The following is a 16,904-nucleotide window of genomic DNA, read 5'->3' as shown; positions in this document are numbered from 1 at the left end:
AGCAGTCCTATGCAGAACTGGGGATTCTAGATTGTGGGCGGATACCTCAGTTGGTTAGAGCTTGGTGCTGATAACACCAAGGTTTCAGGTTCAGTCCCTGTGAGGGACAGCTGCATATTCTTGCACTTCAGGGGGTTGGACTAAATGATCATGAGGGTCCCTTTCAACTCTACCATTCTATGATTCTATTACAGTGGTACCTGATGGCCAGTGGCAAAATATTTACAGCAGGAGGAGGGAGAGAGAGAGAGAGAGAAGCTTTGGCTATCTAGACACTGTGTGGCATTTTGTTTGTTGACAGCTCTTTCTGGTTTACAGAAAGAAAACTGTATGAGCACAGAAATCTGCTTCTCTGGCGCAGTTTTATTGGGATTCAGTTGCAAACCCACCCACCCCCATCTCAGGCACTTTTTGAAAGAAAACTATACAGTGGTACCTCGGGTTAAGTATTTAATTCGTTCCAGAAGTCTGTCCTTAACCTGAAACTATTCTTAACCTGAGGTACCACTTTAGCTAATGGGGCCTCCCGATGCCGCCACCCCGCTGCTGCGTGATTTCTGTTCTCATCCTGAAGCAAAGTTCTTAAACCGAGGTACTATTTCTGGGTTAGCGGAGTCTGTAACCTGAAGCATCTGTAACCCGAGGTACCACTATATTCTAATCCAATTCTATGATTCTATTATTCTAATCCAAGGTTCAAAACAGAAGCAGGGTGGTTTTTCCATCAGGTTTATCCAAAACTGTTTCAACTCTGTCTTCACCCACCATTAACTCCCAACAGCTCCCTGTACCCCAAATGGTCATTGACCTCTCCTCTGTGTTAGAAATAAGCCATGTGACAGGTGCATTTTGCTACTGGTGTGGGCCCAAATGAGACCATGTAGAGTTCTCTGGACGCTGGGTTGGTGACTGACATCTCCACCTGGCTGGCCCCTCCAGCTTTCTGACACAGGTAAGCAGAAGAGCTTATGCATTTATATCCCACCTTTTTCTACAAAAAGTACATGGTATAACCCCCCCTTCAGTTAAAGAACCCTGAGAGGTTGGTTAGGAGGCTGTGACTGACTCCGAAGTCACCCAGTGAGCTTCATGACCCAGGGAGGATTTGAACCCGGATCCAAGACCTTTGGCTTGGAATCAACTTGATCCCCTCCCCCTCTTTCCTTCTTTTCCCTGGTTTTTTTTCTGTGATGGAACCCCTATTTGGGGACTTCCCTGGCTTTTTTCTGGCCCACGCAGGACCAGTCTGAATCAGTGGCGTAGCGTGGGTTGTCAGCACCCGGGGCAAGGCAAGTAATTTGTGCCCCCTAACCCATGGATTTGCGCCCCCTAACCTGTGGATTTGCGCCCCCTAACCCTAACCCCCAGATGTTGTGCCCGGTGCGACCGGCCCCCCAAGCACCCCCCACGCTATGCCACTGGTCTGAATAGTTGGCCTTAGTGAAGATTTGACGTTTTCATCCCCAAAAAGGTTTTTGATTTGAGTTCCTACTAAAATGAGGCTGCATTTTAATGTTGTATTTTAATCTTGTTTTTAAGCAGTATTTTAATTAATTGTTTTTATACCTGGTGTTAGCCGCCCTGAGCCCGGTCTTAGCTGGGGAGGGCGGGGTATAAATAAATTTTTTATTATTATTATTATTATTATTATTATTATTATTATTATTATTATCTCCCAGGTCCTAGGCCAACATTCTAACCACTACACCCCACTGCCTTCCTAGGGTCCTGCTGCTATAGGACAGCTCTATAAATTCAGTAGGTAAATAAATATAGTCAAAGCAAGGATCATCTCTACTCCAACCCCTTGCAATGCATCCATGACAGATGGCCATCCAATTTCTCTTTAAAAGCTTCCTGGAAAGGAGAATCCATTTGGTGCAGGTGAACATATTATTATTATTACATGGGGGCACCAAAATCTTTTAAGTTCATAGGGCCTCTTAGGCTCTTAATGCTGTCCTGAGAAGGGCTTTGGGTCTGATTCAGGAGCCAAGCTCCTTCTCTCACGCTCTTGCGCCTGGAAATCCAGACAGGAGCTCAGCGCAAAAAAACCCTTTCCTTTCGTTTTCCGCGCTCTTCGGCCGCACTGCAACCCCTGCACGCGCTTTTCTGATTGGTAGAAATGTACACACACACACACACACACACACACACACACACACATCCCTCCGCCAATCGTTGCTTTTGCCACGGATTCCAGCGGTTCGCAACTCAGCGGGTTTCAGAGGAGGAGAGCAGAGGGCGAGGAAGGATGGAGTTGCGGCTGCATCGGCGGTGCGTTTTCATCCTAGTGGCGACTGCTGACTTTTTGCTGCGCGGCTGCGCCGGTGAGTGACTTTGCGGGCTAAGCTGCCTGGCGCGCAACAGGAATTTGCCAGCGGGCAATTTACTGTGCGCAACGCATTTACTGGAGGTAGAGTAAGGGCAGGAGGATTTGATAACCTTGTACTGCATCCCCAACGCAAGTCTCCCTTCCCGGTCAGTTCCTGCTGTTGCCATCAGGAGAAAAAACTCCTTATCGTTCTGGAGCCCCATACTCCCCCCCAAAAAAAACCTAGCCTTGCATGGGGGGAAGCCTGGAGGTGTCTCTTACTTTCGCTGAACGTGTTTGGGGCAGTGGCGTAGCGTGGGTTGTCAGCACCCGGGGCAAGGCAAGTAATTTGCACCCCCTAACCCCTGGATTTGCGCCCCCTAACCCCTGGATTTGCGCCCCCTAACCCGTGGATTTGCGTCCCCTAACCCTAACCCCCAGATGTTGCGCCCGGTGCGGCCAGGCCCCCCCCCTGCACCCCCCACGGTACGCCACTGGTTTGGGGAATTTGCCCGCTTCCAAATCTTCAGCTGATCAACTTTGTGTCATAGAATAATAGAATTGCGAAGTTGGAAAGGGACCTCAGGGGTCATCTAGTCCAGCCCCCTTGCAATGCAGGAATCTCAGCTGAAGCATCCATGACAGATGGCCTTCCAACCTCTGCTTAAATTTTAAGTCTTAGAAACCTCCAAGGAAGGAGAGCGAGTCCATTCCACTGTCTTTTAGGTGCAAAAAAATAAAAAAGAAAATCCCTTGCGCTGTAAAGTCATGCATGCTGTCAGGAGAAGTATAGGAGAAGCACCAGCCTTAGGCTTTGCCATAGGAAAGGGAGAGTACAGAACTTCTGACAAACAGGAGTTTCCCACCCCACAATACTTTTATCTCTGTAAACACAAACACACATTGCTCCACTCAATTGGTGTTGATTGGATTCTGGACCTGGACTGAACATCTCTCTCTCTCTCTCTCTCTCTCACACACACACACAGAGAGAGAGAGAGAGACAGACAGACAGACAGACAGACAGACAGACAGACACACAAACACTCACACACAAAACACCTTCCTCACATCTGGCTGAGCTCTTGCCAAGGCATTTAAATATTTCATAGTAGTAGGAAATGAGCCCTGCCAGGCTTTTCAGTGTATGCAAAAATGTAATTGCCCAGGAGGATTTAAGTTTCGTGCTTCTCTTGAAACTGCCTCTGGGGAGTTTCGCTTCTGCAGGTCCCTCTAGTAGTTGTGGGGCAATCTCTGTCTTTTTGGCTGGGCTCAGAATGTGCCTTCAGACTGCAGTGTTTCCCAAACTTGGGTCTCCAGCTGTTTTTGGACTACAACTCCCATCATCCCTAACTAGCAGGACCAGTTTTGTGTGTGTGTGTGTGTGTGTGTGTGTGAGAGAGAGAGAGAGAGAGAGAGAGAGAGAGAGAGAGGTGGGGAGGGGCGGAGGTCCATTATAACAGACTCTGTGGTCATTGTTAACCGCTCCCTAGAAGCTTGTGGTTCAGCAAACATATATAAACAGGACTCCTTCCCCTTGAAACTTCACCTCTACTTTGTACGGTGGTACCAGTGTGGCCAGTGTGGTGTAGTGGTTAAGAGCGGTAGACTTCTAATCTGGTGAACCGGGTTCGAGTCTCCACTCCTCCACCTGCAGCTGCTGGGTGACCTTGGGCCAGTCCCACTTCTCTGAAGTCTCTCAGCCCCACTCACCTCACAGAGTGTTTGTTGTGGGGGAGGAAGGGAAAGGAGAATGTTAGCCGCTTTGAGACTCCTTAAGGGGAGTGAAAAGCAGGATATCAAGTCCAAACTCTTCTTCCTTCTTCTTCTTCCTCAAGTTACAAACGCCTTAGAGTACAAACGCTTCAGGTTACAAACTCCGCCAACCTGGAAGAGCTACCTCGAGCTGAGAACTTTGCCCCTGAATGAGAACGGAAATTGTGTGCTGGCAGCGCAGCGGCAGCAAGAGGCCCCATTAGCAAAAGCATGCCTCTAGTTAAGAACAGTTTCAGGTTAAGAACAGACCTCCAGAACGAATTAAGTTCGTATAGCGTCTTTCCTGATGAAGAACATATTTTTATTTGTTAAAGGGGTTGCCCAGCTTTGGAACTGAATTATTAAGATTTAATTTAACATTTATGGAGCAAACTACCTTGGAAGTTGGTGGACTCTCCTCTGTTGGAAGTTTTTAAGCAGAGATTGGATGGCTGTCTGTTAAGGATTCTTTAGCTGTGATTCCTACATTCTCCCCCCCCCCCCCAATTCCTTGGGTGTCCTTTCCGACAATGGTACGATTCTGTAATCTGATGGCCGTGGGTTTGAGCTTCCATTTGGGCTCTTTTCAGTTTTTACATAACTGTGCCAGTGCTGACCTTTGATTTTCCTTGTGACTGGGGGTGTGTTGATGCATAAATAACCACACATTTAAGACAGGAGAAAGAGGAAGTAGGAGCAGCTCTTCTCTTTTCCTTCCTGCATGTTCCTCCCCCCCCCCCCGCCCCCGCCGCCACACACCACAAACAGCAACAGAGGCAGAGGTACTGCTGTTGAGGAGGGTTGAGGGGAGTTTCAGGGGCTTCTCAGCCTGGGGTGGTGGTGGAAAATCTCCCCCCCCCCTTTCCTCTTTTTCAGCTTCTGCTTCAGGTAGAGGGGAGGGGAGGGGAAGTTGCTGCATAGTGCGTCCACCACCTTGCAACACCTGCAGCTTCTGAGAGGCTCCTTTCCTCTCAAAATAAAAGTGGCAGGTGTTCCGCAGGCTGGCTGAACCTAACTGCAGTTTGACCCTGAAAGGAAGCTGAATGGGAGGGGGGCCATGACATAGCAAGCCGCAGAAGCTCCCCAGGTGCGTGCAGTTCACAGCCAAATCTCCTGCGGTTTCCCCCCAGCCACTTGGGGTAAAATCCACCCCACATAGTAGACCTACAACTATGTTCCTCTATCAACTGCACAATAGTAGATGGTGCCCCCAAATTTCTGTCACTTGCCATTTACAATTGTTTTATTCAGTACAGTGGTACCTCGGGTTACATACCCTTCAGGTTACATACGCTTCAGATTACAGACTCCGCTAACCCAGAAATAGTACCTCGGGTTAAGAACTTTGCTTCAGGATGAAAACAGAAATTGTGCTCCGGCGGCCCGGCAGCAGCAGGAGGCCTCATAACTAAAGTTGTGCTTCAGGTTGAGAACAGTTTCAGGTTAAGAACAGACCTCCAAAACGAATTAAGTTCTTAACCCGAGGTACCACTGTATAGTTTTCTTTCAAAAAGTGCCTGAGATGGGGGTGGGCGGGTTTGCAACTGAATCCCAGTAAAACTGCCCCAGAGAAGCAGATTTCTGTGCTCATACAGTTTTCTTTCTGTAAACCAGAAAGAGCTGTCAACAAACAAAATGCCACGCGGTGTCTAGATAGCCAAAGCTTCTCTCTCTCTCTCTCTCCTACTGCTGTAAATATTTCGCCACTGGCCAGCAGTGAAGCAGTTCGATCAGGTGCCTGGGGTGGCATGTGTGCCTTTCCACCTTTAGAATAGATGTGTGGATTGTTGTATGTCACATGTCTGATTACATTCCAGCACAGTCTGCTGGGAACATCCGTTGTATATTGCTTTTGCTATACTGCTGTTTGCTTGGACACGAAGGGAAGCAGACATGTTTTTTCCTTTGTTCCTCAACTATGCTGAATAAACGCCTGTTAAAATGCTTGCACATGTCTCTGTCTGCCACTTCCATTATGAGAAGTTATTCACTCTGCTAATAAGAGTGTGCTCAGCTTCTGAAGGCTACTGAGGCTCGAGTCGCTGATTGATGCTGTTCCGAGAACTGGAGTTTGCCCGGCTGCCGGCCGGTGGCTGGAGCCAGCTGGGGGCCCGCCAAATGCCCCCATCTCCCCGGATGCATCCCAACAGGGGCAGCCTCCCGTGGGGGAGGGGGGAGCCAGGGCAGGATGCTCCATGGGGCCTCCAAGGAGTCTGCCTGCCTCCTCCCACTCAGCCACCCTACAGCTGAGGGAAAGGTGGTGGGCGGACCATTTGGGGCAGTGTGGAGCCTGCGGGTGCCCAAGCCACCGCATCATTCCCAGGAGAGATGCGTGGCTCGGGTGCACTGCAGGTCCCACAGTGAGTGACCCCCGGCATTTTGTCACCCTCCCTCAGTGGTGACACCCGGGGCAGCTTGCTCCCACAGCACTCCCCTTCCTCCACCCCTGACATTGGCCGAAGGAAATCCATCCTGTTTTGCTACTACAGACAGAATGGGAAAGTGTCAGCCCCACCAAGGCCTTACTTACTGGGGTTGTGTGGCTGGGCTCTGGCTTCTGGGCTCTGGCAAGATCTCATGAGAGCCCTCGAGATTTTGCGGGGCTTTCTTGAGATCTTGCTGGAACCTGGAAACCACTGCCACCACTTCTCCTCACTTCTCTGGGGTGGTGGTGGAGCTCATGGTCCTGTCCCTTGCAGATCACTTGAACTCTGCCCCTCTCTCTCCCCCCCCTTTTTTTAAATGATATTTATTCACATTTTAAAGATTACAAAGAGAAAAAAGAAAAATAGAAAAATAGAAAGGACAGAAAAAATACAGACAATTAAAAAAAGAGGGGGGGGGGACAGATCCAACCTTTACATCACTTGCTTTCATTCACTTACTTCCTTGACCTCCTCACACCTCCCATTTTTGTATTCTAATTCAGTTAGATATTTCAGCAAATCCTTTCCAGCTTTGTTTTTATCTTAATAGCTTATCTTAATATATTGTGATTTTACATTCTCTTCTTTCACCAAATTATTTTTACTTAATCCTTTATATCTTTTCTGCTAAAACCAGATAATTCTATTCCAACATCTTTCTAACATTCCTTAATTTTACAATATTTCAGAAGATAAACTTTAATTTTTTTCCAATCTTCTTCCACCGACTCTTCTCCTTGGTCTCGGATTCTGCCAGACATCTCAGCCAGTTCCATATAGTCCATCACCTTCGTCTGCCATTCTTCCTGGGTGGGTAGATCTTGTGCTTTCCAATACTTTGCGATAAGTATTCTTGCTGCTGTTGTGGCGTACATAAAGAAAGTTCTATCCTCCTTTAACACCAATTGGCCGACCATGCCCAGGAGAAAGGCCTCTGGTTTCTTCTGGAAGGTATATTTAAATACCTTTTTCATTTCATTATAGATCATCTCCCAAAAGGTCTTAATCTTTGGGCACGTCCACCAAAGGTGAAAGAATGTACCTTCAATCTCTTTACATTTCCAACATTTGTTATCGGGCAGATGGTAAATTTTTGCAAGCTTGACTGGTGTCATGTACCACCTGTATATCATTTTGTATATCTGCCCCTCTCTCTCCTCTCCAGGCTCCTCCTTCCACAAGTTCCAGCTTATCTACATATCTGTGTCAGAGCCTGATCAGAGAATGCCCAAGTTCACTGCTTTGGGGTATGCAGATGACCAGCTCGTCACTCGCTTTGATAGCAACACAGAAGAGGGGGTGCCTCAAGTCTCCTGGGCTAAAAAGCTGAAGGAGGATATTCATGAGTACTGGGACAGGTACACCAAGGTCTTGGAGGACAGTGAGCGGTGGTTTGAAAATTATCACAGTATCATAAGGCAGTACTACAACCACAGCAAGGGTGAGTGCATGTAAGAAAGGGCCGAATCTGTTGATTTTAAGCTCCCTCCATTTCTTATTTTTCCGATCTTAAATTCAGTTCTCGTTTCTGCATCAGTTTGCACTTAAAAAGGAAATCCTCATTAACATTTTAGTGTGAATTTCTCCTAATACATCAACATCCCCCCCAACAATGCACCTTTTTTCAGTTTACCCCAATGTATTGCATTTTTGTATGACCATTTCATGAATTTATGCATCTTTATGCACACTTTGTCCAGGTGTTGCAGTTTTGTTCATATTACTTGGCTGGAGAACTCCAAGGCAAAATTGGGAGAACTGCAAAATTGAAGGATGAGTCTGTTGCGACCATCATATTGTTGGTCATATTTCATCATTTGTCTATAAAAATGTAGCAGCAGGCATGACAAAGGCAACAGTAAAGCAATTTAAGATATTTTGTGATTAATAATATAAATCAGATAACCCTGCAATACAGAATATTGAAAAGTTTTTTTTCAAAAAAGAATCCCAAAGGTGACAAAATCTGACTTAGGAAAATTGCAAGCACAAATTAAATTAGAAGATATTGGAAAAGTGATTAAAAAATCTTTTTTAAAAATTGTGAATCAATGGATACAGGTGGTCTTCATGACATAGAAAAACCCTTATTGCAAATAATAACAGTAGTCACGTGCATTAACAGATTGATTTCTTCCATGATTTAAACAAAGATAGTTTTGATTCAGTAAGGCTGAATGACATCATTGTAAAATATATAAATTTAGATCAAGCAGGTTGAAAGGTAGGAAACTTGCAACAAGTATTAGAAGACTGAAAACACATAGGAGCAAACAACCACATGCTTTTTCTTTTTCTACGGAAAAAGCGTTTGATAAAGTAGAATTGATTTAGTTGCTTAAAGTATTAGAATATTTCAATTTGGGTGTGGAATTTATCAACTGGATCTGACTTTTGTATCAATACCCAGAAGCACAAATAGTGATGAATGGAGCACTGTCAGAGAGATTCAATCTATCTAGAAGAACCAAATAGGGCTTGAGATCTGATGGTGGTTGTTTTTGAGAGGGTGGTCTGACCTGTTCTAATGCCCCCATTGTGTTCTCATCATGGGTGTCTTTTTCAGGTTTTCACACATGGCAGATGATGGTTGGCTCTGAGGTGAGTCCACATGGGAGCAATGAAGCATATTGGACGTTTGGCTATGATGGGAGAGACTTTCTCAGCCTTGACAAGGAGACTGATGCCTGGATTGCAGCAGATGCGGTGGCCCAAGTGATTGAGAGGATGTGGGAGGCTGACAGTTCCATGATCCCACGTTTCAAGTTCTTAGTGGAGGTGGTTTTCATTGAATGGCTGCAGAAATATGAAGCCTACGCAAAGGAGGCTCTGCTGCGAAAAGGTGAGGGGGACAACAGAGGTGGGGGAAGATGGCATATTTCATTTAGTTACTTGGTTAGATAGTTATAAAAATATTTCTACACTGCTTTGTCACAACAAATATCTCCAAGCAGTTTACAGTAATAAAACTATAAAACCATGCAATAAAACATTTAAACAGTCAAAAACAGACATCAGTTAACTAGTGTGGTGTAGTGATTAAGAGTGATAGACTCGTAATCTGGTGAACCTGGTTCGGGTGTCCGCTCCTCCACATGCAGCTGCTGGGTGACCTTGGGCCAGTCACAGACTTCAGAGAAGTCTCTCAGCCCCACTCACCTCACAGAGTGTTTGTTGTGGGGGAGGAAGGGGAAGGAGAATGTTAGCCGCTTTGAGACTCCTTCGGGTAGTGACAAAGCGGGATATCAAATCCAAACTCTTCTTCTTCTTCTCTATTGTAGATGTTTATAGTCTTAATTGCCTGCCTAAGCCGTGTGACATAGAAATGTTTTCAGTAAGCTTTTAAAAATTGGGACTTGAAGGTGCTTGCCAAATTCTATTGGCAGAGTGTTCCAAAGGACTGGACTGATAACACTAAAGTCTTGGTTTCTTGGGTCAGCAATCTTTTTCACTTGTCCTGAAAGACCTACATGGGCTCCCAGTACATTTTCGAGCCCAATTCAAAGTGTTGGTGCTGACCTTTAAAGCCCTAAACTACCTCGGCCCAGTATACCTGAAGGAGCATCTCCACCCCCATTGTTCAGCCAGCTCTGAGGGCCTCCTGGCGATTCCCTCACTGCGAGAAGTGAGGTTACAGGGAGCCAGGCAGAGGACCTTCTCGGTAGTGGCGCCCTCCCTGTGGTACACCCTCCCGACAGATGTCAGGGAAATAAACAACTATCTGTTTATAAATTTAGATAAATTTAGATAAATTTAGATTCAACCAAATTCCTTGGGGAAGTTGCTTTTGGACAATGCTGTATTATAATCATCATCATCATCATCATTATTGTCATTGCCCCCTCTCGGGGACAACGAAAATTACTTTCCTGTCATCCTAGGAATAATCAGAGGTTGTGAGTGCCAACGAGGCACTTAAGTGTTTATCGCAAGGAAGCTACTTTGTACAATAGCTCCTATGGAAATGTGTCTCTTGGGGGTGCTGTAGGCCTGAGATCGTAAATCTCTGGGGGTGGGGCATAGTTCAGTGTTCGTCCTGCCAGCCACTGGAGAGCTGCACGTGTTAACCAAAGTGCTGCCATTTTTGCAGAACCCCCAGTAGTCAAGGTAACTAGGAAGCCAAACAATGATGGCATGGAAACTCTCATCTGCCGGGCCCACGGCTTCTATCCCAAGGAGATCAACTCTACCTGGAGAAAAGATGGGGAAGCTTCTGGGCAAGATACAGTTCATGGGGGCGTTCTCCCCAACTCAGATGGAACCTACTACAACTGGCTCAGCATTAAGATCAACCCCAAAGACAGGAACCACTATTGGTGCCATGTGGAGCACATTGGCCTACAGAAGCCTATGGACGTGCCCTCAGAAGAACCTGGTGAGAGATTGCGGGGAGACGAATGGGATGGAAGTATGCCCAATCTGCTCTGAACTCAAATTTAGATATTCTAAATAATAATACTTTCATTATTTATACCCTGCCCATCTGCCCAAGTTTCTCCAGTCACTCTGGGTGGCTTCCAGCACATATTAAAGCATAATAATACGTCAAACATCAAAAATGTCTCAATACAGGGCTGCCTTCAGATGTCTTTAAAAGTTTTGTAGTTCTTTATCTCCTTGACTTCTAATAGGAGGGCATTCCATGTAGAGAGTGCCATTACCAAGAAGACCCTTTGCCTGGCTCCCTGTAACTTCACTTCTCGTAGTGAGGGAACCCCCAGAAGGCACTCGGAGCTGGACCTCAGTGTCTAGGCTGAGCGATGGGGGTGGAGCCGCTCCTTCAAGTATACAGTACTGGCAAACGTTGGCTGCCATCTTTCCCCTGGTAAGCCTGAGTGGTTGTGATGTCCTGGAAAGTTCACAAATATTTTGTGTATATTGAAGGTGAACGTGTCAGCCAGATGTTGATGAGCAAAACCTTTTTAAGGCATCCCTCTGTAGGGAGAGAATGACCTTTCACTCCAGCCCCGGAAGGACTCTTGCAAAGCTGGGTGGGTGAAGAGGGGTGGGATGGGCCATTCTTCACTATTCCCCCTTTGTACCATTGAACCTCTCTGAATTTCATGAGCTCCTAAGTCCTGTGGCCATCTTTGGTTTCCCCCATGAAAGGCAAAGACTCTTCTTGGTTTCCCTTCAATTATTCTCCTCTTCCTCCCCTCCCACCATTCAACTTTAGGTTCCCACGTGGGGATCATTATTGGCTGCATCCTGGGCGGAATCTTCTTCCTGGTGGCTGTGAGTGTTGGGATCTATGTGCACATCAGTAAGTATATTTGTGGCCGCATTTGCTACCAGGTTGCTGTCAGTCATTCTGTGGGCTGAAGTGATTCCCTTTCCTACTGATACTCTCCATTCTGGGAAGAATGCATCAGTTTGGTTTACAGTTTTGGGGAGCAGTTTTGCTGCTCTCCTCTGCTGGCCCTCCCCTTCTTATCTCCCCCACCACTGATGCATTAGTTTAAAGGTTTGTAACTCTTAGCATATATGTGTATTTGTCACTGGTTTTGTCTCTCGCTAAAACAGTAAGACAGCTGATCAGAGAAGGGCATGCATATGTGTGTGAGAGAGGGGGGGTAAGTGCCGTGGATCTGGGCCCATAACCCTGTAGTTGGTATGCAACCAAGGAAATGGGGGCAATTGGCAGGCCCCCAGCTGACTCCAGCCTAGTGGCCAGTGTGTGGGGCTATCTCCAGTCCTTGGTGAAGCATCAGCGACCCGAGCTTCAGAAGCTAGGGCACGCTACTCAGCAGAGTAAACACTATGCAACAGAGGTGGCAGGAGAAGTTGGGTGAGCATATTTACAAGCAGTTTATTCAGCGTACATCAGGACAAAAGGAAAACATGTCCGATCTCCTTTGTGTCCAAAGCAAGACAGCATAAGCAAAAGCTATACACAAACGGAAGTTCCCAGCAAGCTGTGCTGGAGTATAAACAGACATGTGACATAAAACAATTCCACACATCTGTTCTTAAGGTGGAACAGAATATCCCAACACCCCCATCCTTGCTCACCCAGCCAAAGACACTAACCTCCTTCTCCTTTCCTTCTTTTGCAGCTAAGAAACAAGGGACTGGCAGCTCCAGTGGGGGTAAGTGTGTGGGGATAAGTGAGGGCAAGTGTGTGAGGAAGAGCAATTCTGTCTTTCACTAAGGCTGCACCAGTGAAATTATCTTTGCAAATAAACTGTACCTGCAAAACCCCTTCTAAGGGTTCTGTTTAAGGGATGCAGGTGGCGCTGTGGGTTAAACCACAGAGCCTAGGACTTGCCAATCAGAAGGTTGGCGGTTCGAATCCCTGCGATGGGGTGATCTCCCATTGCTCTGTCCCTGCTCCTGCCAACCTAGCAGTTTGAAAGCACGTCAAAGTGCAAGTAGATAAACAGGTACCGCTCCGGCGGGAAGGTAAACGGCGTTTCCGTGCGCTGCTCTGGTTCGCCAGAAGCGGCTTAGTCATGCTGGCCACATGACCCAGAAGCTGTACACCGGCTCCCTCGGCCAATAAAGCGAGATGAGTGCCGCAACCCCAGAGTCGGCTACGACTAGACCTAATGGTCATGTGTCCCTTTACCTTTACCTTTACTCACATATTAATAATCTGCACTTTAAAACATTTCAAGAGAACAAAACAAGCCAACGTATCCATAAAAAACATCACTAGATGGCAATTGGTTAGAAAGAGAAAATTCATGTTAACAAAGGCCTGTCATAAAAGGTATAGCTTTTAAGAGACTTCTGAAAGAAGATGGGGATGGTTCCTTTATGGGCATTCTTACTTTTATTTTATTTTATTAAGGTTATTTGTCACTTCTTTTGCAAAAGTAACTCAGAGTAACTTTAAACAATTAGGAAAAGGGCAGTGTCCTAGTTACAGTTAACTGGAGCTCTTGGAACTACCAGTAGTGCCTTATCAGAGGATCTCAGTGATTCAGGTGGGACCTAAAGAATCAGACTGCCTTTGACCATGTTCTTTTCCTACCTGGTTTATATTTCTAAAGGGAAGCTTCTTCCCTCTTGGTTGGATTCCAAACCCCCTGCTTAAACGGTGCAAGAAGTCAGCTTCTCTCCGTTTGAGGTGGAGTCCATGTTTTCTCCATTTTAGGTTGGCCAAAGCAGTTGATTCCAAAACAGAAATATGGTTTTTGGAGTAAGAAATCGAATAACACAGAGTGGGGTGTGTGGAATGAAACAGGGATAAGTGTTTTCTTTTAACCATGGCTGTGGAGCTTGCCAGAAATAGGCTGCCAGAACAGAGCCAGCATGAAGGGGGTGTAGAAGAAGAGTTTGGATTTGATATCCCACTTTATCACTACCCGAAGGAGTCTCAAAGCGGCTAACATTCTCCTTTCCCTTCCTCCCCCACAACAAACACTCTGTGAAGTGAGTGGGGCTGAGAGACTTCAGAGAAGTGTGACTAGCCCAAGGTCACCCAGCAGCTGCATGTGGAGGAGCGGGGAAGCGAACCCAGTTCACCAGATTACGAGTCCACTGCTCTTAACCACTCCACCACACCGAGGTGGCATTGAAAGGGAAGCAATGAAAATGAATGCATGATTCACCCCCTCCCCTAGAAATTAACTGAGTCAATATTAACAAATGGCCAACACTGAATCCAATTAATTAAGATACCTGGAGAAACAGAAACTTTACCAGCAGGTGACAAAATGTGAGGACAGTGTTCCAAGTTAATGGTGATGCTCTGCTGAAAACTTTGGTTTGAGTAGAAATGAAATAAATATGAGATAATATTGTGGGACAGCAAGGAGGGCTTCTGTAGCTGATCCTAGGAATATGGCTGATACATAAGGGTGATCCTTCGGGTAACCTGGTCTGCTTAGGGTTTTGTCCACTGGCAGTAGAACCTTGAGCTTAAGTGGGTAATATCCTGACAACCAGTATAGAAGTTTCAGTTTGGGGAAGGGAAAGTTTTGGAACTAAGGCTGACCCAAAGCGGTTTAAAAACAGGAACTCAGAACCCAGTGGGATAGAAGAATGTCAGCATATTCAATCCTCGGCCCTCACTACTTCCTCCTGCTGGGTTGTGGTTTTGGTGGTGCTGCCGCTGATGAGGTGCTAAGCCACAACTACATGTTTCCTCAATCAAATTCACACAAACACACACACACACCCCACACGTGACGGACCTTGGGGTCTCAAATTTCAGTGGCTCCCTGTGCAACATCAAAATTTGGCACCACCCGCCTTACGCCTTCCATTCTACATCATAGTTGTGGCACCCCCTGCAGTGCTCCCGAGACTCTGTAACTATGATGTAGAAGGTGGAATGCTCCCCTAAATCTGCCTCTGCCCCCCACCATTTTGAAACCAAATGACCTAGGCACATAGAACCACAGAATCATAGAAGATGAGTAGGAAGTCTCCCCTTGAGTCTGGTCCATGCAAGGACGTAATGAGCCAATCTTAAAAGATTGTGTATTAATTTAAAAAAAGTTTTACATCAGAAAAATAAGGCATCCCTTATCCCCCCCATCCTGTCCCCACAGTGGCCAGCCAGGTGTCTCAATGGGGAGCCCTCAAAGCAGAACAACATTACAGATTCTGTAGGATTCTCTGTCATTTGAGGATAAGGTTGGGGTTCCCTTCCCTCCCCACCTCTCTCTGCCAAGAGAAATCTTTTGGTTTCTTCTGTTTGGCTCCATGCACAGCAGACGCTCCCTGGTTTTTTTTGGGGGGGGGGGTTAAATTAAATTTTAATTATAAAGTTTATTGAGTACAAGAAAAAGAATATCGAATAAGTAAAGAAATTAAGAAACAACTATCATACATATACACATAAACATAATTATTTATACATCTAAAAAGCAATATTCAGAAAGAAAAGGAGGGAAGAAAAAAAGTAGAAGAAAAAAGAAAAGTTAAAAATGGAATTTTAGAAAATAGAAAAGTGTTCACCATAAACAACAATTTCAGATCTATACTTACATACAATAATATATTTCCATTTTGCAGGATGTTCCCTGTTTTATCTCTCTCTCTCTCTCTTTTCCTTTTTTTTTTTGATGAAAAATTCTTTATTGAAATTCATTAATGTCATTACAGATGTAACTTCACACATACACATACATACAATATATAGATATATATTCTTAAATTAGTTTAACTTAGAATGTTAATTTGACCTTCTAAATTCCACTTTGATATCAGCTAAGCTAAAATCATATAATGGTACATAAAATAAAATAAAACAACAACAACAAACTGAAGTAAAATAAATATAGACTTCCCATCATTTCCCGATAGAGTTGCCATTTGTGATTTTGAATGTACTTATAATTATTACCTTACATTTAATATACTTTCTAATACTTTCTTACAACCTAGCCTACCGATTTTCCTTTATTTCTTAATATTTTATGTACACAAGGGACATTCAAACAATACGATATGTCACTGTTATTTTTTTTTGTAAGTATCTGTTTTATCTCTCTCTTTGCAGTATGACCAACCATGGGGACGCGATTCAGGGACAATGAGAGAGAGGGAGAATGAGCGCATCCATGCTCTGAACCCAATCTTGTCCTCTGGGGAGTCCTTCAGCTTGGCTGGAACCAAGATATACTTTGGATGTTTGTCTTTCACTCTTTTTTTAATGTCACAGGCCTTGGCTTGAGATAGCTTGAAGTGCTTCTAGATAGCCCTGAGACATACTTGCACCTGGAGGAAAATTCTAAGACTCGCACCCAGGGGGGAAAAGTCGATGTGGGTTTTTTTGGTATTAACAGTGTAATCAGAAGAATGTCAGAAGAGGCTGCAGGATCAGGCCAAACTAGAAGCCGAAAAACAGGGCCTGAGCACAACAGCTGTCTCCCCTTCTCTGATGCCCAGTAGCTGGTCTTCAGAGGCAGATGTTTTCGATAATGAAGTGATGACATAGACATTATGGCTATTGGCTACTGATAGCCTTATCCTATATGAAATTTTCTGAACTCCTTTTAAAGTTATCCTGCATCTCTTTACCTTGGCCTCTAACAGTTCTGAGACCCACCACCTTTGTTTTGTGCTGTTCGGCTTCATTTTGAATAGTTTGGCCTGTTTAATAATCGTAATCGAGTCACCTGTTTTTATAATGGTATATTGCATTGTGTTTTTTTAAAAAAAGTATTTATAGTTTTCAGGTTTATACATTTCATTAATTTTACAATCATTTTAACATTTAAAAACTTGACTTCCGTCTCCCTCTTTCTGCGGTTCCTTAAATTTTTTTTTTAGTATCTTCTGCATATCCAAATTCATTTAATTTGCTCATTTATTTATCTACTTTAAATATATACTCGTATGAAACTGCAGGTTACTGCAATAATCTTCCCAATGTTTTTACATGTTTGCAATTTATCTGTAAATATTCAATAAACCATTTCCATTTTTTTTAAATAAAAAGCTTGTTATCTTGA

The 16,904-nt window shown here is 44.9% G+C and overlaps 1 protein-coding gene across 1 annotated transcript; it reads left to right on the top strand.

The window, feature by feature from the left end:
* Window positions 1–2,214: 2,214 nt before the first annotated feature.
* Window positions 2,215–16,890, top strand: LOC309337093 (major histocompatibility complex class I-related gene protein-like). Its single transcript, XM_081853776.1, has 7 exons — window positions 2,215–2,330; window positions 7,661–7,936; window positions 9,062–9,337; window positions 10,586–10,870; window positions 11,672–11,758; window positions 12,552–12,584; window positions 15,950–16,890. Exons 1-7 carry the CDS (start codon window positions 2,255–2,257, stop codon window positions 15,952–15,954), a joined length of 1,038 nt encoding a protein of 345 aa, XP_081709902.1. The 5' UTR covers window positions 2,215–2,254; the 3' UTR covers window positions 15,955–16,890.
* Window positions 16,891–16,904: the final 14 nt, after the last annotated feature.

This window comes from Podarcis erhardii (genome assembly GCF_964252035.2).
Source record: "Podarcis erhardii genome assembly, chromosome: 2".
Lineage (NCBI taxonomy): Eukaryota > Metazoa > Chordata > Lepidosauria > Squamata > Lacertidae > Podarcis > Podarcis erhardii.
This window is presented reverse-complemented; position numbering and strand designations above follow the sequence as displayed.